We start from the raw sequence: 21,583 nt of genomic DNA, 5'->3' as shown, positions 1-21,583 counted from the left end.
ATGTCAGTCTGTCAAGACCTTGTTGGACCCTGATTAGGTTATATATGACATATATGTGAGAGGGAGTAAGGGAGAAAAAACCTTAGTCTGGGGGAAGTCCTTATGGTGGGCACATTTAAGCTGGAACATACTGAGTTTGAAGTAAATGTGGGACAGGACACAATCATTTAGGTAAATTTATCCTGAACTCAGGGATGGGACCTGGGGCCGAGATGGAGTTTTGGTGGTCACTGGAGTATAGTTAGTTGAAATCATGGTGGTGGATGAGATTGTCCAAAGAGAGTGTGATGAGTGAGTAGGAAAAGGACCTGGACAAAGCTTTGGGAGATACCCAGTTAGTTAAAGGAAAGGTGTCAGTGAAGCTGAGAGAGATAAGAAAGCACTTTTGTGTGGGGGGGTGGTGTGCCAGCCAGCCCTGTCTCCTCCCAGGGCTCTGAAGTGGAGAAAGCCACTTGGGCCTGAGGCCAAAGTGGGACTTCCCGCTCTTTCTGATGAAGCTGATTCCCAATATTAGTGGTTTCGGAAGAAATGGGTAGGAAGGACAGCAGACGTGTGGCAGTGAAAGAAAAGAGAGATGAGGTGGTAGTTGAAAGCAAAGAGGGAAGCATTTTATCCATTTACATTGTAAAGTCACTAGAAATCAAGCGACATAGGCTATCAGACCCAGGCCTGACAGAAAAAGAAATACAGGCAAGTGAGTAAGAGGTACCAAAGTAAGCGACTTTCCAGATGATTGCTGCATCTTCAGAACCTGATGTGTGTGTTTTAGATGAGTTTTGTCCACAGGTATTTGTGAGATTGAGAATAGAGTGCACTGGTTAGGAGTCTTAACAGGAAAACCCCCTGAAAACCCTCTCAACAGTTCTTTCTCACAATACAAGTACCCACTTGTTCAGAACCTGGAGTGAGAGTGGAGAAATAAGGCAGTGGACTGGTTCTTCCATGGGCAAAATGCCTCCTCTCCCTGCCCTTGCACTTGATCAGGAGCCTGTCAGTCCAGCTTAGACCTCTAGATTATAACATTCAACATTCAAATATGTTATTTTTTTCCTGAGAGATTCATAGAATGAATCCATCACCTATCTCAATATGAGGTGACACAATTAAGTTTGCGAACTTATCCTAGAAAAAGTGTTACACACCTCATTGCTGAATATCACTATGGTCACCTTTGAAGTACTCCCCTTGGGAAGCTATGCACTGATGCCAGTGCCTAGTCCACCCTTCAAAGCAGTTTTGGAACTCTTTTTCTGGAATGGCCATCAGAGCTGTCGTCATATTACCCTTGAGGTCCTGAATGTCATCAAAATGTCTTTCAATATTTCCTTTATTTTCGGGTAAAGAAAGAAGTCCTTGGGGGCCAGATCAGGTGAGTAGGGAGGGTGTTCCAATACAGTTATGTGTTTACTGGCTAAAAGCTCCCTCACAGACAGTGCCCTGAGAGCTGGTGCACTGTCGTGATGCAAGAGCCACGAATTGTTGGTGAAAAGTTCAGGTCGTCTAACTTTTTCATGCAGCCTTTTCAGCACTTCCAAATAGTAAACTTGGTTAACTGTTTGTCCACTTGGTACAAATTCATAATGAATGATCCCTCTAATATCAAAAAAAGTTAGCAACATTGTTGCAACAAGTTCGTGAACTTAATTGCCATACTTCGTACAACTCACGGCATTATGGTGGTCTTCTCTTACTTCCATTGCGGGAGAAGTCTTGTCTGGTATCTTTTTGTGATTTTAGCAGTCACTGATGCTTCCTATGTAAAGCGATGACTTCATTAAGGATTGCACATGGTGATATGCCATTTCTCATTCACTCAATCAAGCTTTTGTCGATGTTGACCAATGTCCTGCCTCATAGAGTTGTCATGAGGATTCGATGAGTTATTATGTGGCAAGCACTAGTAGATATTTCATAAATGGTCAGTTCAGGTTACTACTTGTACTAGTAATAGAGAAAGATGTCAGAGGATGCTTCTCTCTCACCACCTTGGGTAGGCTTTCACTTCCGAAAGCCATCACTTGGAACTCCTGTTTGAGGAATTACTCGTGGCCTACTAGAGATCTTTCTGCTTGTGTTTTACAGAGCTAGAAGTGGCTGGGAGTTTGTTTACCCCACCCCTTACACAGGTGGGGGAATAGCCAATGTAGAGCCCCTCAGGCAAGAATACACCTAGAATTTTCCAGGAGCAGTGAGCTCGACTGGAGCCCAGGGAGTGAAGATAGAGTAGACGAATTCAGAGAAGTGATGGGAGGGAGCAGGGGGCTCCTATAGGCCCTTGGAGGCTGTAGTAAGGCCTTCGGCTTTTCTCCCGCATGAGGGAGAAAGACATTGGATGGTTCTGAGCACAGAAATAACGTGATTTGACATGAATTATGACAGGCTCACTCTGTCTGTTGGATTAAGAATAGACTGTAGGGACAAGGGCAGAAGCAGGGAGAACAGGTGAGAGGCTACTGCATGATCCAGGTGACAGATAATGATGGCTCCCTCCATGGAGGCAGCAGTGGAAGGGGGTATATTCTGAAGGTAGAGCCAGCAGGATTTCTAATGGATTGTTTTCTCTGCAAGAGGGAAAAAGGAGTCAAGAATTCCAGGGTGTTTTGGCCTGTGCACCTGGAGAATAAAGTTGCAAGCCTGTGGAAGAAACAGGTTTAGGGAGACCCGAACTGCCCTGAGGACTACATTTTAGAAAGATGTCTTATGAACAGCCTCTGCTCAGTTTGGTTTTTGAAAATTTGCTTTTACTTTGGAATTATAATCTTCACTCTTCACGTCACTCAGACTTGTAAATGAAATAAGGGAAATAAAACTCAAAGAATCACAACACAGGAGAGCACTAAGATTTCCGAGGTATGAGAGTAGACTGAGGAGGAGGGGGTATGTGTGTGGCTTGCATATTCATACTATAATTATTCAGCCTTCGATGGATATTTACCTTCTTTCTGATTTTCCGCCACTATAATTAATGACATTAATATCCACGAATATACATCATTGTGCACATGTTTGAAAAATGTGTGCCAGTCTGATGGGCAAAGATATCACATGTTTTGTTAGCAATTTCTGGATGTATGATTGGGGCCATTTGTTCTGTAAAATGCTTATTCGTATCTTCTGCCCATTTTTCCTATTAGGTCATTTATATTTATATTAAGGTTTCATAGAAGCACTTCATGTGTCATGTTTATTAAATTGTAGCTCCCTACATATTAATTATCTCAACTTTGTTCAAGAGGTCTCTCACCATGTAGATATTTTTGATTTTTTGTAAGCAAATCTATAAATCTGTTCCTTTATAGTTTCTGTAACTTGTTCAGCATCTCACAATTATATTCATGTAATAATTAAAAATAAAAAGTAAAAGAAAATATAGAAGAATATTTTTATAATCTTGGAGTGAGGAAGGCCTCCAAACTTGTGTCAGGGTAAATGTACCCAGAGGCCCTGTATAACCCGGCCCTGAAGCATGCTGGGAAGCCCTGGCTGGGGTGGCTCTACATCTGCTGTCTCAGTAACTAAGGGTGGGGTGTTAGAGTGGAAACAGGGATCAAAGTCAGTTTCCTTCCCTTGCGGAGCACCCCGTCTGTTTAGTTGTCTGTCTCCCTCCCTGCACTGTGAGCCTGTGAGCACGGGCTGCAGAGGACTATGCTCAGTGTCATCTCCCCACGGCTTGGAGTGAGGGACATCAAAGTCTGGGTTCCTTCCCTTTCGGGTTGGTGCCCAGTGCCTGAAAATGCACTGTCTTTCCGTCCAAGTAGAGCCTCATATGTCCGTCCCACTGACCTGCCAAGTGGGTAGGTGAGGACCTTCCCATCCTCTTTCTCAGGCGCTGGCCTTGCCTCTCTTACATCTACCATACCATGGTGTGATTAGTTGTTTGACTTACTTATAGCTGTATCCCCACTACTTAGCAAAGCCTTTTGCTAGAGACTTTCTATTCAGCTAACTCAGCTTATTTTGCCTTCTTTACAGATAAGAATTTTCCTTGCTTTTACATCCAGATGAATGCCTTGCTGTTACTTGCTAAAAAGGTGGCAGCAGCAACGTGCCAGTTAGGTCACCTAATGGGCTGCTTTGTAGTCCCTCCCAGCCTCCTTTTCGGTAGTTGCTTCAGCTCATCACCACTAGTTCCTATTTCACAAGAAGCAAGTCTGTTGCATTGTGGCTTTCAGTGCTAAGAAGAAACCCGTGGTTTGGGGTCTTTGGCCAAGAAAACGGTATAATTAGAAATTAAACTGAAGTTTGGTAATTTGACCCCACCCAAATTTTGACACCAAATGAGAATTCTAATATTACCTTGCCAAGAAGTATACTCTTCAAAGTCTTACACCCTAAAATGTTATCCTGATCAATATCATAAAGTAAATATGAAAGAAATGAAACGTATTGTCAGATAATTACCTCCAAGACAGATGCTTGACTTAGAAAGTTTTTATATTTGAGATCTTATAAACTTCAAAGAGCAGATAACTCGCATACTTTAAACTATTTAGGCAAACTTTTTCAATAACCCTGATACCAAGTCAGGCAAGGAGATTACAATACAAAAAATAAAACTACAGATCAATCTCACTTAATATAGACATGAGAAACTAATTCCAGATGTGTTGTATTTAAATGTAAAGAAATGAAATATAATTTCTAGAAGAGAATGTTGTAGAATCTCGATCTGATCTTGGGATGGGGAAAACCTTTCTAAACAGGATAGCAGAGGGAAAAACTAAAGAAAAAGACTGAGCTTTTTTGCCATATGAAAATAAAACACTTGCTCATTCATTCATTCATTCATTCAGTCAGTCAGTCCTTCAACAAATATTTAGTGAGGATTTCCCATAAGTGAAGCACTATTTTAGGCATTAGGTACTTCAAAAACAATATCAACTTATAAGGCAAATGACAAATGTGAATTATTTTGCATCAATCACAAATATGTGGCAAGCAAAGAGTTCATATCCTTCACTTCTGTGAATACTTCTTATCAATCATAAAAAAAAGGTCAGCACCCAATTGAAAAATGGCCAAAGCGTAGGAACAGCAGTTTACAGAATAACGTCTACAAAGGGACAAAACACATAAGAAATAATACCCAACCTCATTAGACATCAGACAAATACAAATTTAAACAAGAAACTAATTAAAATAAATAAATAAATAAATTAAAATTAAAAAAAAAAAAAAAAAAAAAAAAAAAGATACTCTTTTACTTTGGCCTACGTAACTACCCGAGCTTTAAAAGAAGTTTCTGAGAAATATGGCAGAAAAGAAAGTAACACAGTTCTCAGTACTTGTTTGCATAATTCCCTCTGTGAAACTCATCAAAAAGAATGGAAAAAAAATACAAAATGGAGAAGGAAAATCCAACCAAGTCATGGAAAGATCCTAGATCAGTTATACATCTCATTTTCTCATGCACAGTTTTAACAAAATAGGAGAAAGATGTCTGAAGGCTGCCAGGGAAAAATGCTTAGCTTGGAAAGGAGAGGACGGTGGCCTGGGCTAATCCTGCCTTCTGGACTCTCAGGAGTCATGAGTGGAAAGGCACGGTGAGGGGAAGAGGATGGAGGTTTCAGGCGAGAAGAGGTGTGCAGTAGTGCTTAGGAAAGGGAGAGAGTGTGCACTGAGGGCCCACCTGAGCTGAGTGCTCACGTGTTGAATTGAAAGTGAGCCTGGTTAGTGTCATTGCATCTGAGTGTTCCTGGGGGAAAGGAGTGGTCGGCATTGGGGTCAGCAGTGAGGAGGCCAAGGGAGTTTGCCTTGAACTGTAAACAATAAAGGGTTCTACCCTCTAGCAGATGTGTATGCTTTGAACCAAGCAAGTAAGGGAACCAAGTGGAAACCGAGAACATTCTTTTCCTCTGCAGGTATCTGAGGATAAGTCTGCAGGCAGGCGCCCTCTAGAATCTTAGCTTCATCTATGCTGAGACAGGAGCTTAAATAAACACTGGTGCCCTGTGGTCTTCTGGGTGGAGTAGCTTCTCTTGATTGACAGTTATGTGCTGGCCAGAGGCTGGGAGGTGGTTTTGGCAGCCTCCTCCAGCCAGAAGAGTATTTAGAGCTGCTGAACCACCTCGTAAAAAATCCCTTTGGGTCGGTAACTGACTGCTTAATGTTTCACCAACCCTGAGGTGCTGCCACCATCCAAGGGGACCCCTTTGAGGTGTCCCTTTGAGGACAGCTCACTCCTCCTGCTCACTTTCCTTTCTTTTCTTCCCTCCCATCCTCCGACATCTCAGGCTCATGTGTAGCACAGGTGTTTCAAGCATAGACACCTCTGCTTTTTAGGAATTAATATATGGCACTGTTTCTATTTATAGTTTCTGGCTGTAGTGTCGTGGTTTTTAAAAAGCCTTTCCAGGTGCCAATTTAGGTAAATGCCCACCTCCATTTTTTCAGTACTGTTATGATTTCTTTATTTAAATGTGACTCTTTGATCCAGTCAGAATTTAATTTGATTATATGTGGAGTGATATTGAGATTCATTAATTCATTCAACAAGATTTACTGAGCTCCCTCTAGGCACCAGACACTGTTGGGACATTTTAGAAAGATTTTCTTTAGTATTAAACCTCAGATATCTTATATCTGATAACTAACATAAGAGACCAGGTTTTCCAAACGCTTTCCAAATTCATGTATTTTTAAGAAAAAGTACAGGAAGACCTCTTTGTAGACTGAGCTCATTTTTATAAAATGGTGCCGTATTTTCTCCTTTCCTAGACTTTGTAACCCAAATACACACTCTCCAAGTTGATTTGCTTCATTCCTTTCTTCCTGCCTGACTCTTCAGATGCTCTAAGTTCTTTGACCTACATAGTTGTCATCAGTGGCTAGCAGCTTCTAGTCTCACTATATCACTTGGTTAAGACGCAGGCTCCTGAAGTAGCTGATCTGAGCTCACAGCCCACTTCTGCCACGTATCAGTTCATGTACTTAATGAAAGTTGTTTAACCGCTCTGCACCCATTTTCTCATATGCATCAAATGGCATAAGGAGCGTACATCTCATAAGGTCCGTGTGCAGGTTAAATGATTTAATTTAATCCATTCAAAGCATTTAGAACAGTTCCTGGGACATGCGTATTAACTATTATTGTTGCTGTTGTCTATTTTAAGGGATCTGTGTTATTTCAGGTCTGTTACTTCTCATTGTTAATGGACTCCTTTGGAGACAGTCCTAGGAGCCCTCACACCTGTGTAACTTACTCAACTTGAGCATTGGGGGATGTCCCCTAGAGGACATCCATGGTGTGAGGGTAATATGTTGTTTATTATTATTATTAGTTTCAGGTGTACAAAACAATGTAATAGTTAGACATTTCACCCTTCACCAAAGTGATAACCCCCTCCCCCAATCTATTGCCCCTCTGACATTGTATGTAGCTGTTACAATTCCATTGACTCTATTCCCTATGCTGTACTCCCTATCCCGTGACCATATGTGTATGTATGTGTGTATCTATCTATCTATCTATCTATCTATCTATCTATCTATCTAAAGTTACATAATCCAATATTATTCAGCTTCAGGTGTACAGTGCAGTGGTCAAGCATCTAAATATTTTTTCATTATAGTAAAATACACGTAATATAATGTTAACCATTTTAACCATTTGTAAATGTACAGTTCAGGGGCATTAAATACATTGACGATGCTGTGTAACCATCACCACTATTTGTACCCAACACTTTGGTGTGAGGGTAATTTTAAAAAGCTTATTCTCCTGTGTTCATGCCTTTGCAAGTACCCTGCTTACAAGAGCCTCCCCTCAACCATTTTGGTCTCCTGAGCTCAGCTCAGTTTTCACTTCCTCCATATTGTACCTTCCCTGAACCTTCCTCCAAACTTGATTACCTCCTTTGTATTTCCATCCAACCCCCAACTCTTTATCACAGAGCTTACTGGAGTTTAAAATAACTGTTTATTCCTGAGTTGGTTTTAGCCCATTGTTCCAACCCACCATTTTGCATCCTGCGCCTGGTACCTAATATATCGGTGACCCTCCCAGGTTTGTAGTACCTGTAAATTTCATTAGAGGGTCTTAACGACCTCTAAGATGCTGCCTCACAAGGAATAATGAGAAACTAGTCAGGACATTCAGTGGCACTTAAGTTGACAATACATGGGGAAGGTCAAGTCCATGTCATGTAGTGTGGCACACTTATCTCTGCTGAACCTTCCTCCTCAGGATTCCTCCTTTCAAGGCCCACCACATCGCTTAGATTTTTCTGTCTCTGTTGACAAGCCATGGAAGCAGATCCTGTGGGCCAGGCCATCTCTAGGACAATCACAGGAAGTTATTCCATGCCTGGGACAAGTCCCAGCTCTATCTGGCAGCGAGCAGAAGGTTACAGGCCATCAGGCTGAAGGGTCACCAGCAATCCCAGGGCTAGTGGCACTGAGCCAAGACAGAGAGGAGCCGTATAACCTGCTCCTGGAAATTCCCGACCCGCTGCCCTTGGGTCCCATAGCTTTTGTGGTCCCCCTTGGCAAGGAAATAGAAGGTGGAGAGAAAGGACCCTCTTGAGTAAAGCACAACAGAAAATAGAACATTAACCAGAATTCTGTTTCTTCGATGATATTCACCTTTTGCAACACATAAACACACCCCCAACTTCCTGAGAGTTTTCAAGGTGAAACCACTGGGAAGAGAATGAGAGCGAGGCTTAGAGGAGCAGGTCTTGGGAAGTTACCCCAAACCTCTCCCCAGTTGTTACCAAATGCTTTCTTTCATCTCATGTTCTGGGACCACATCCAAGATTCCTAGGGGCCTTACAAATGCAGTCAGTGGTTGAGTTGTTAGGTTCTCTAAACACTAACTAGCATTTACTAAATATATGTCAATAGCAACACAACAGCAAGAAAAACACAGAGGGGGAAACCTGTTCATGGAGGAACAGGGATGAGGAAGGATGTCAAAGGAAATGAAAAGTCAGTAAATCACACAAGAGCAAGTCTTATTCCTCTTTCGTTTTTTCCCCTCTGTGTCTTCTGGACTCCAGAGAAGAATATTTGTATGTGAAGGGACAGAAATATTCCACTTTGGAATACAGAACTAAATCAAGAGAAACAGCTTTGTCAGTTCCTTGTGCTAGAACAGTCTTTGCTGAAAGTGCTCTAACCTGGATGTGACTTTGAGGGTAATATGCTCTGTCAATCTGTTTCCTCCCAAATACCTCCCAGTAAACTACAGGAGTGGCAGGGGCAACCAGCTTGAAAACCTTCCTGATAAAGTTTTAAGGTATCTTACTGGGTCACCAACCAACTTGAACAGGCGTATACCCTCTTCCTACTGCGACTCTGTTTTCTCTCCTTTAATTTCAACTAACGTTAATTCAATTTCTTAATTACAATTAAATTCAATTTCTTAATCTAAATTAAACAGTGTTCTTGAACACCGCAAGGGGAATCATGAGACTTGGAACAATGAACAAGGCACTTCATCTCTCTGAGGACCAGCTTCTTTTTCTGGAAAATTAGCTGCCTTGACTATTTCACAAGATTATTAATATATGTTGATAAACTTGTAAGAAAAAGAAATGGCATCAGTGAAAGCTCATTTGCCCTTGTTGCTTGCAGGGGACTGCTAGCACTTGATAACACCTACACAATGATAGTATCTATCCAGTTGCAAACCAGAGCCTCTGATTCAGCGTGGACCCCTCCTCCTCCCTCACAGCCCACATGCAATTGGTGAGCCACTACTATCAATTCTACCCCCACCATGTCTTCCACCATCTGGCTGCTGCCACCTCTCTAGCTTTGCCCTCTGCCATTCCAGCCTTCCTGGCAGTTACAAATCCATACATGTGGCACATTCCGTCATAGTACGTGGTCCATGAGATGTCATATTCATCTCTGTATCCACTGCACACATCCCATTCAATAAATATGTTTTGACTACCATGTTTCCCTGAAAATAAGACCTAACGGGAAAATAAGCCCTAGCATGATTTTTCAGGATGACATCCCCTGAACAGAAGCCCTAATGCATCTTTTGGAGCAAAAATTAATATAAGACCCGGTCTTATTTTTGGGGAAACACGGTAGAACATTGAGTCAATTTCCATTTAATATAGTTATTGATGCATTTGGATTAAAAACAAGCACCTTATTTTGTGCTTTTTATTTGTTCCACCTCTTGTAGATTTCCTTTTTCTGTACTTTTTTTTTTTTTTTTTTTACTTATTTTGGACTCTCTTTTTGTAATCTTATTTAGAAACTGAATTAGATCCCCAGGTGGTTGTAAATAAACGTACAGGAAGCTTCTGGTCCTTTCCTCAGGTCCCCCAAGTGTCAGTATCTTGTACAACTCCAGTCTAGTCTTACAAGCAGCAAATGACATTGGTACCATCCAAGAACTGTGGCAGGTTTCATCTGTCACACACACTTGTGCATGCGTGTGTGTGAATGGTCAGTGTCATTTCATCACACGTATAGACTCATGTGACCACCCTGCAATCAATACACAGATCTCTTCCGACCCAAGGATTCCTCCTGTTAAGCTGTTACAGCCACACCAGTTCAGTCTGTTATTTGGTCCACGACAGTACATTGAGTATGTATTGCACACCAAGGCTGTTAAAGATGCTGTAAGACCCAGGACCAAGACAGGTGACGTGCCTGCCATTACAGAGCATGCAGGCTAGGTCAACAAAGGCTAAAGGCCCAGGGAAAGTTGGAGACCATTTGATGTTCTTTGGCCGTGTCTTGGTTTATCGAGTTCCTTTATTCTGACTGTAACTTCAGATGCTCCCCAAACTACTTCCACTTCCAACTTTGTACCTCTCTTCATAGGTAATAGTGAGAAATTCTCTATCGAGTCATTCACATACAATTTGAAAGCTTTTCACAATCGATCCAGGCCTTGCTGACCATAGGTTCTTAGAAATATTTTTTTTCTCCTTGTTGTCCTCTAATCTGAGGCATCTCCTACAGCCTGATCAATTAGGCCACTGAAAGAGCAGTGCTGAAGAACACCAACACCTGTAAGCAATCAGAACAGTCAGAATCTCAGCACCAAATCCTGCAGCTCTGGACACTCTTGGCCAGGAGAGTATGGAGCACATCCATACGTCAGGAGAGGAGGAGGCCCACACAGTTCCTTTTGGCAGGTTAAGTCAAAACCTGCCATTGCTGAAATGACAGCAGTATTGAAGGATCAAAATCAAGAGCTCCAAATGCAGCTAGGTGTAGGTTTTGTTCCCTCAGCCTGAGTTGGGAAGCCTGGCTATGAAGGCAGGTTGCTGACCCATCCTGTGCACATGCGAAGGAAATGATTTCATAGCTTTGGGATTTCACCACTGCAGAGGGGGCAGGGGGCCAATTCCGCTGAAACAAAGGGACAGTAATCACTCTTGCCAGAAAAGCAGTTTAAATCAGAGGTGTCTCTTTACAGCCTCAGAGACTTTCAGGATGTTTCTCAGTTCATTTCAGTGTCTTTAGACAATGGATACAATCCAGACAGGCCACTTCAATTTTATTGGAGTGAATTCTGGAGCCCAAGAATTAAAAAAAAAAAAAAAGCCATTGCTATAACTCAGCCAGGTTTATTTTACTGTGCAAGTAGAATTGAGTGCAGGAATAAAGTGCTCAAATTTCTAAGTTTTGTCCATTGTAAACTGCTTTGATAGCCTGTCTTGTTAACTGATAAAATTCAACTTAGGTGTGCTTAGCTGATCACACTCACACCCCAGTTTAATCCTGAACAACATGCTACAGTGTCTGAGTAGAACATTTGCTGTGTTTGAGGTAAAAGTCTGGTACCAAGCCTTGCCTGACCGCCTGAGGTCTAGCTTAGAGGCTGTGTCTGTCTGGTTCACCATCACACCTCCAGCTCCTAGAGCATAAAAAAGTGATGAGTAAATCCTGGTGATTAGGTTTGTTATGAACCTGCGAAACTGGTTATGTTTCTCAAGAATAGTGTTTTAAACCTAGGTCTATGATGCTATGGAATCATGCGTGGAATTCATTCATTGAACAAGTATTTACTGAGCAACTATTTTGTGCCAGGAACCACGAGGCTCAGAGAATGAAGCAGTGATCAAGAAAGACAAGGCCTCTGTTCCCCAGGAGCTCACATTTTGGTAGGGAGCGGGATGGGGTGGGAGGGAGGAAACAGACACTAAACCTCAAATAAACAAACAAGAAAGGAAAACACTAGGTATTGAAAGTGCTATGTAGAGAATTAAGATAGGGTAATGTGGTACAGAATAACTGGCTGGTCACTTCAATTTGGATGATCAGAGAAGGTCTCTCTGAGGAGGTTACAATTAACTTGAGGTCTGAGTGACAGAAAGCTGAGAGCCAAAGGACAGTCATGCAAAAATCTGGTGAAAGAATACACCAAGAAGAAGGAACAAGTAGGTCAAAGGCCCCAAAATGGAAATGCGATGTTACATGTTCAGGAACAGCAGAACACCAGTGTGAAAGAGCAAGAGAAGGGTCTCGATGAAGTGGGAGAGATGGCCAAGGCCAGTTCATGTGGCCCTTTCTAGGCCAGATTAACGAGGTTGGATTTTATATCATTAAGGCATTAGGAAGCCTTTGGAAGGGGCTAATCAAGGGAGCAACATGATGTGACGTACACTTTTCAAAGGTCATTGACTTCTCTGTTGAGAATGAATTTATGGATGTGGGAAGATGGGAAGCTGTTTCAGTCACCCAAGGGAGAGACAGTGGTGACTTGGACTAGCGTTGTTGTGGAGGGTGCATGGAGAGAAGTCTCTTGATTTGGAATGCTTTGAAAGTAGACTCAACAGTACTTGCTAATGGTTTGGATGTGGAGAGTGGAAGCAAGGATCACTCCAAGTTTTGGATTTAGGAAATGGATGGATGGTGGTACCATTTACTGAGGTACCGTTGGAAGGCTTGAAGAGGAGTAGGTTTGAGGGGCATGAAATCAAGAGTTTAGTTTTGGGCATCTTAAGTTTGAGAGACCACTTAGATTTAGGTGGAGATGTGAGATGGTTGGTTATGTGTATGGAGTTCCTGGGAAAGATCTGGGTTGGAAACATGATTTTGTAAATCATCATCATAGTAGATGGTAGTTAAGGGAAATGCACTGGATGAGTGTGTATTAAGGGAGAGTGTGTGTAGTTTAATAAGGGAGGGCAGTCTGGAACTCTGTGTGTGTGTGTGGGGTGTGTGTGTGTGTGTGTGTGTGGTCCATGTATGAAGGTGCATGTATTTCATCATGTTCTCTGAGGGATTCACAACCCATCAAAGGTTAGGAATTCATTGCTGAAATGGTGCACCTTGAGACTGTGGTTCAAACATAGATGTATTCCCCTTCCTTTCCTCACATCCTTGGCCAGTTACCGTTGGAAATGGGGCTTCCACTATGTATGACAGTCTGCAGAGATGCATGTAAAATTCACATTCCAGGGCCCCAAACAAGGCCTGGTGAATTAGGCTCTCTGGAGGTGAGGTCCAGGAATGTGCATTTTTAGCAGCTCCCTGGGTAATTTGTTCATTTCTCCCCTCGCCGTTTCTTTCTATGCTTCAGGTTCCCTGATCCCTTTCTCAGTGTCTAATAGGTTGTTATACCCATCCAGTTTGTTTTTTCATTTCAGATATTGTATTTTTATTCCCACAAGTTCCATTTTGTTCTTGTCTAGATCTTCCATTTATTTCTTCATTGCGTACATGTTTCCCTTTAAATCTCAAACATTGTAATAGCTGTTTTAAAATTCTTGTCTGCTTATTCCATTATCGCTGTCATTTTTAGGTCTCTATTGACTGGCTTTTTTTCTCCTGATTGTGAGCCACGTTTTTCCTGCCTCTTTACATTTTAGTAATATTTTTGGATGCTTTACATTGTAAATATTATGTTGTATGTCGGGATTTTGTTGTCTTCCCTTAAAAGGGTTGAACTTTAGTGACTTTAAGATCATCAGCTTGATCTTTCCTGGGCTTCTTTTTAAGCTTTCTTAGGGTAAGTCTAGAGTAGCCCAAACTCTAGGGCTGGTTTGGCCTACTCCTAATTCTAAAGTATGGCCTTTCTAGAGTCTCTACCGAATGTCCCAGTTTCCTCCGTGCTAGCTGGTCAGAACTCGGATATCTCCCCACCCTGTGTGAGCTCCAGCAGTTATTCAGTTTGTGAGTCTCCCCAGTAGTTGTTTTTGGATCCCCCGCATGGGGTTTCACCCTACACAAGTGCACCTTAGTTTTCAGCCAAAGCCTCGGGGGATTCCTATGCAGATTTCTGGAGCTCTTTCTTTACATAGCTCCGTCCTCTCTGGTGCTTTGCTCTACAAATTTCAGCCACCTCAACTATCCAGAATTCTGATCTCCGTCTTCTCAACTCTGCAAGATTGCAGTGCTCTATTTGGGACCCTCTCCCTTCACTGTAGTCTTGAAATGTGGCTATAGACTGAAAGCCAGGATGATCATAGGGCTTGCCTCTTTTGTTTCTCTTCTCATGCCGACCACAGCCCTGGCACTGACTGTTGTCCAATATCTGAAAGCAGTTGTTTCATATATATTGGTCTAGTTTTCTAGATGGTTTTATGGGTAGGGCACAAGCTTGGTGATAGGTATAGCAATGTGGCCAGAAGTGGAAGTTCTCCCAGGTGATTTAGATGCATAATAAAGGTTGGAGAATGTATTAGATTGCTGGGGCTGCTGTAACAAAGTATCACAAACTAGGTGGCCTAAACAACAGAAGTTTATTGTCTCAGGTTTCTAGAGGCTGGAAGTTCAGGATCAATGTGTCCTCAGGGTTGGTTCCTTCTAAGGGCTGTGGGGGAGAATCTGTTCTGGGATACTCTCCTTGGCTTGTTGTTGGCCATCTTCTTCCTCCGACTCTTCACAATGTCTTCCTCTATGCATGTCTATGTCCAAAGTTTTCCTTTTTACAAGGCCACCAGTCATTTTGGATTAGGGCCCATTGTAATGATCTCATTTTAACTTGATAATGAGCCTATCTCAAAATACAGTCACATTCTGAGGTACTGGGGGTTTGAATTTCAGTATATAGGTTTAGGAAGGGACACATTTCAACCCATCACAGGGAAGTTCAGGTCCAAGTCTCAGTCTCTCTTCTCTAGATACTACAGTGGTAGCAATTTTCCATACCTGCACAGCACTTACACCTTTGTTTAAACTGGTGCGTCACTCTCGATCAAGAAAAAACTAGGAGGTATTTGTAAACTGAAATCTGCAAGTTGGATTGGTTTAAGAAGTGACCAACACAGCTCTTACTCTCAGAAGGAGTAGATTCAATTATTCCCCTAACAATTCCATGAAAATGAATAGGCCTATGATCTAGACACACCTTCCTTGGAGGAGTTCAGATTCTAGAAATGAGCACAAACACTTTTCCACAAGGCTACAGGATATTGCAGGTTTTTGTTGTTGGAGATGCTACTGGTAGGGTGGTAATGACTCACCTTGGTGGCTGCAGCAGGAAAGTGATGGGAAATGGATCTTTTGATGATCAGAGCTGGAAAAGCCCTCAGAACCCATCAGTGTACAGTGGGGGTGTGGGCTGCAGAAGGGGAGAAGCAATTTTCCCAGGGCAAGTGGTGCCTTGTGCCCTAGGGATCAACAATCCCTTTGTCATTTTATAAGTTACTATCAACTTGATAATGTTTTGCTATCCCTTTCTCGTTGATTCACTGCAGTTACACCATAAGTGAGGCAGGACAAGGTTTATTATGTTCATTTACAGATGGCGGGACTGAGGTTCACAGCAGTTAACTGCTCATGGTCACTCAGAAAGTCTAAAGTAGAATAAGAGTTCAAATGCAGGTCTCCTGACTTTCAATTCGGTCCCCCTTTTTTGTACTCTATTTCTGTGAGTCATAATTATGGCTACTTCTTTGCACAGTGATTCTGCTTTCTAGATCTTCTTGGCCCAGGACATAATCATGTTCACGGTCTTTCCTGAACTGTTGACCTCGCCCTTTCCCATTTTGGTTTCCCAAGGCTGCGCAGTAGACGAGGTCCGAGAAGAGAAGGTGGAGTCCAGTGGGGCCATGGCAGCCAGCAAGCTTGCACTTGTAAAATGTGACCATCTCCCCAGACAGAGGAGACGGCAGCCGTCAGGTCCTCACATCCTCTGTGACCTTTCCAATGCCCTGACAGACCAGCAAGCCCCCTTCTTCCTTTTTATGAACAGCGCCTGGCACCTAGTAGGCACTCAGTAACTGTTTATTGAGTTAATTCATGAATATGTCCTATCTGCAGGAATTATCATAAAAGAAAACACAAATACAGCAAACCATATTTTAAAAATATGACTCAATGAATTACTGTTAGGTGAGCCCCCTGGTTACCACCAACCAGTTGAAAAATCACTTTGCCACCTACTCCTGAAGCCTCTCCACGTGCCCTATCTCCATCACAATTTCCTCCTCGTCTCCATAGGTAACTACTATCTTGATGTGTATAGAAATCTCTTCTTTGCATTTTTTATGTTTTGATCACTCACATGAGCATCCCCTGGTCATTAGAATTTAGTCTAGCACACTGAGAAATTTTTGATACATCTTTTAAATGTCATTTAATCCATAGATCCCCCCTCTGTCCTTTCCTTTTCTTATCATTTGTCCATTGAAGAACCTGGGCCTTTGACCTGTAGAATTTCCCACAATCTGGCTTTTGCCTCATGCCAGGCTATTGAAGGTAGAGTGTCTGCTTGTTTCCCTTCCTGAGTTGGCAACTGTTGATACTTAATACTTATATCTACTAATTCACTGGGGTAGCAAAATGGTGGTACTCTGATTCTATCACTTGTTTTCCTTTATTAGTCAGAATACATTTATAAAAAGGAGTTTCCCTTCATCTTCCTAGCTAGGAAAGGCAGGATAATGCTCAATTCTTTCCCCTTACTTACCAGCTGCAAGACAATGAAGTGTTTCCCTCATACCCTCTGAAGATGACAAATTCTTTTTTCTTTTTTAACATCATAAGAACTCATGGATTTAAACACATTTGATGGATTTCAAGCCACTGAAATTATTATATTTATTAAAGCTTAAATTGTTCTGTCTTTGGCCAGTGGGAACTTCTTCGGGTTGGCTCCTGTGTTCTTTTGATGTGACCCTTCATATTTGATAATTTCCTTGTGGCACTGTTTCCTTGTAAAGAACTGCACCTTAGTGCTGGCTGACTTCTTTGCAGGGGTCTTTGTCACATGTTTCCCACTTCTAGAAGCCTCTAAGCCTGATGGGACAGGACTGGACATGGCCTCCAGTTCCACCTGCTTAGCAAACAGCTCTAAGAACACATCATTTCTGCTTTTGCATACTTAAAACCGTTAGGTAGAGATTTTAAAACCTGAGGGAGGGCATGCTGGTGAGTTTGCCCAATTTAGCATGAAGATTATGCTATATCTTATTCAAGCTATGGGGTGACTGTTCTTTTTCCTTTCTGCTCCATGCCTGCCTTCAAGTTCTGCTGAAGTAGCTGCACTTACACATGCTGCTTCCTCAACCCCTCTTCAGTCTCAGCTTAGCCATCATTTCCTTCTGGAAGCTTCTCTAGACCCCCCAATCTGATAGTAATGTCTCTCGTGTGTTACCATGGCATTTTGGCTTTCCCTTATCATAGCACTTATCTCACTTAGTGCAATTGTCTGTTTATCCATCTGCCCACTTCCCCTGCTGCCCACAAGACTGTGAGTGACAAGGCCTGTTGCTTGTCCATTTCCAATTTCCCGCCCATCAACAGATAATTGTTAAATGAGTGAATGAAACCCAAACTTGTCCACATCAATCTCCCCTTTGCACTCCCACCATTCCTGGTTGACACCTCTACTAGCAAACTCATTACTCTGCATTAAATCTACCCATTTCATATTTCTAACCCCCTCCTTTTCACATTTCCCTACCAAAGTGGCCTTTGGAAAGTCTGGAGTACCCCTAGGCTCCCCATGAAAGCTTTCCTTAGCAGGCATATATGGCATTCTCTCACCCCTTTCCCTGGACCTACATCATCGCAGGGAACACCGGAACTAGGCCTTACTTTCCTGTTTGCCTCAGTCGCTGCCAGAAGCCCAAGTTTCACACCTCCCTTGCTCCAAACCCCACAGGGACCCTTGAGTTCCTTTCCTCCTGTTTAGTGGCTCCACTCCGTTCAATATCATGTTTGTGCAACAGGAATTTATCGAATCATTAATTTTTCTCTCCCTCCTAGATGACTCCCATGGACATACAAACGTGCTGTTATTTCTCCTGTCTTAATAACAAGAACTTAATCACACTGCTTTGTCCCCCTTCTGAGTGGTCAAACATCTCCACAGAGCTTTACACTGTAAAGGCAATACGAAGCCAGCGATCACCCTCCCAGGCACCATTTCCCCCCCTCCCTGTCCCAACCCAACACGGAGCAAGTGCCCCCTGCCACAGGCTCAGAAGGACTTTTTATGCCGAGGCATCCTTGCAGGTCCTTTGTGAAGACTGGCCTTCCTCTCTTTGGTGCTTCATCAGATTCTCTGCTGCCTTAGATCTCATGTTCAGATCTCTGGTTCCCTGAGCAGGGAGGGAGCTAAGAACACTCCAAACGGTGGCTTTTCCTCTTCCCCTGGCCTCTTGGTCAAAGCCGGTGGGCTTATAAATGTGTCAGGCATAAATGAAGCTAGAGATACAAAAGACTTCCTGTCGCAGTGGTCACCATACCTCGTGGCAGAACCCCACACTTCCTGCTGTCACATATGCCACTGCACAGGAGAGCAACCACAGCTATAAATCTCTCCACTTGCATTTGCCAACTGCAACATCAAGCATCTCTGATGGAAGAAGCCCTGCTGTCAGCCTGTTACTTGTCTGTGCTCAGTTCTCTCCAGCAGAAAGCAAGGATGTGCCAGCCAAGCGGGCTGGCCTGGTGGCGTGCACTGAGCAAAAGGCACCTAAACATAAGAAGATAGGGAACTTGAGGACAGCCTTCACTTCTTTCTCCCTGGCTCCAGGAGACAGGAAGTTTAGAGATACTGAGGCCTCCTGTGGTCAATGGCAAATACCTCTTTCTCCAGGCCTCATACCCTGAAAGGTAGCTATCCGTGTACCCATTGCTATTTGCATGTCTTCTTGGTACTGTGTGCAGAAAACATTCTAGGTCAAGAGTGAGTGGGGAAGCCAAGGAGGCGTAAGTCCTCAGTAGCTCCAGTGACATGCAAAGTGGCTTGCCATTATCTCAGCGCCGGTTTCTTTGGAGCATCATTCTCTACTTTTTTTGAGCATCAACTAAGTTTTGCCCGATTACCTTACCTCAGGACTTGGCTCTTTCTAAGATTCCTATTGTACTAAGGAAAGTTCCTTTCAGTTGTTGTAGTGTTTCTCAACAGGGCACTGATAGCTTTGACAGACAACTCCTGCTCCACCTCTAGCCTTTTTTGACAAGCAAAACACACCAATTTTCAGATACCCTGTAGCACATCTCAATCCGTGGTTGAGAAACTCTGTGATTTCAGGGGTGAATGCATGTGTCTTCCATCTTTAAAAAGTAATCCCTTGACCCCAGAGCTCTCCCCTTACAGTCAGACATCACTAAAGAATTGGCTACACTCCCCCTCTCTCTTCACATTCATTATTGATCCTTTCACCCTCACTTGAGTTCAAATCCATTCCTACTATAGCAGCTTAGTTGTGTGACCTTGGGCACATTAGTTAATTTCTCAATTTTTTCATACATAACATGGACATAAAAATATTACCTCTCTAAAAGACCTCTACTTGGAAAACTATAAGATGTTGAGGAAAGAAATTGAAGAAGATACAAATAAATGGAAGCATGTACCCTGCTCACAGGTAGGAAGAATTAACATGGTTAAAATGTCCATACTACCCAAAGCAATCTATAGGTTCAATGCAATCCTTGTAATTGGGGGTGGGGGGTGGGGGGAAGAAGTTACATCTCCTTTGAGATAGTTTGGAGATTACATGTGTTATGGAAAAACACTTAGAAAATGGTTTTCTCACAGAAGAAATGTCACCAGCCACGTGTTACTTAGTTCTCTTAGAATTCTACTTGTATTTTAATCATCCTTGGGAGTGTTACATATAGAAAGACAGTCATATCCAGCACACATAATGGTAATTGTCTCTCCTCTTCAATGTGTATGATTTTTTTCTTGTTGAGCAATTCTCTAAGAGTTAAATGACAATGTTGGATGATACTGGTGGGTACTCATGATTTGCATGTGAATTTAATGTAGGATTTTGGCTTTGGGATTCAAATAGTGGTTAATTAAGACGCCTTCCTTTTCGAGCTTCATTATTAAGAGTTCTTTTTTTTAACCTGAATATAAATACCTTAGTATCATATGCCTTTGTAGCATTGATTGTGATGATTGTATAATTCTGATCCTTTGACGTGTGGGTGTGAATCCCATTACTACATTTCCCAATAATGACCCATCCTATAATCATTGAATAAAGCAGACTTGAAGATGGTGCACTATTTCTTTAATCCAAAGCTGGGTGGACTTTGCATTTCATTATTAAAATGGCTGATTTACTTCATTTTGCTGTCTTTGTCATGAAATACGTTCTTGGAAGACTCTGAGAAGAGCAATTGGTCCAGTGACTCCTTGTTGAATTGCATCTCTGCAGGCTTGGCGGAAGCGCTGGTTTGTCCTCCGGCGGGGCCGCCTGAGTGGCAACCCTGACGTCTTGGAGTACTACAGGAACAAACACTCGAGCAAGCCCATCCGCGTGATAGACCTCAGCGAGTGTGCAGTGTGGAAACATGCAGGCCCTGGATTTGTTCGAAAGGAATTTCAGAATAATTTTGTGTTTATTGTTAAGACGACTTCTCGTACATTCTATCTGGTGGCCAAGACCGAGGAAGAAATGCACGTGTGGGTACACAGCATCAGTCAGGTCTGCAACCTCGGCAACCTGGAGGATGGTGCAGGTGAGAGCAGAGTCGGGTTCCTGTGTGCTAAAGGGGTGGCCCTTGACACACCGCACATGCACTGGAGAGCTACTATGGGAAAACCGTTCAAGATGCCAAGCCCACTTCCTTTGACGGTGCTTTGGCAGGCATGTCAGAACTATTCCCACCCGCCACGTACAGTAGCAGAAATGGCTCCCTTTCACCTGGTTTTAGGCTTCAAGTCCAAATGTACTACACACTGAGCATTGCAGGCCACTTCAATGGCTTTGAAGCCACTCCATGCCTTTGCTCTCATCAGCCACAGAGAACACATTCAGTGAAACGTCAAATGTGGGTGAGGATGTCCTGTAGGGCTCTGTTATTCCCCATGCTGCTGTCAATGATGGTGATGTTCTAGAAATATTAAATATCACCATCTTTCAAAAATTCGTGGGACTCCAGCTTTTCTGTTACCTATTGTGTTGCTTAGGACTAGATGGTAGAAAGACAGAACTTGGCTATTTATCGTAGGCAGGGAAGAATTCCTCATATCTCCAATTGGCTCAAGGTCTCTGCAAGGGAAGTTAGCTCCAAGTTTGCTCTGGGCTATTTCTGGGCAGTGGGAGCAAATGACCCATGAGGCTCTTTGTTTTTCTCTCTCTGTGTCTCTCTGTCTCTTTCTCTTTCTGTCTGTCTGTCTGTCTGTCTCTCTCTCTCTCACACACACTCACACACACACACACACACACACACTCACACACTCACA

General features: G+C 42.8%; 1 protein-coding gene across 6 annotated transcripts in view; it reads left to right on the top strand.

Moving 5' to 3' along the window:
- Window positions 1–21,583, top strand: part of GAB3 (GRB2 associated binding protein 3) — an 81,480-nt gene that overhangs the window by 24,606 nt on the left and 35,291 nt on the right. For all 6 annotated transcript variants that reach the window (XM_074323757.1, XM_074323758.1, XM_074323759.1 and 3 more), the window contains exon 2: window positions 20,553–20,856. In XM_074323757.1, the coding sequence (XP_074179858.1) occupies window positions 20,553–20,856 (304 nt within the window). The remainder of the gene's footprint in view (window positions 1–20,552; window positions 20,857–21,583) is intronic.

The sequence above is a fragment of the Rhinolophus sinicus genome, chromosome X (assembly GCF_036562045.2).
Source record: "Rhinolophus sinicus isolate RSC01 chromosome X, ASM3656204v1, whole genome shotgun sequence".
NCBI lineage: Eukaryota > Metazoa > Chordata > Mammalia > Chiroptera > Rhinolophidae > Rhinolophus > Rhinolophus sinicus.
The sequence above is the reverse complement of the archived record's forward strand: the minus strand, read 5'-3'. Positions and strand labels throughout refer to the sequence as shown.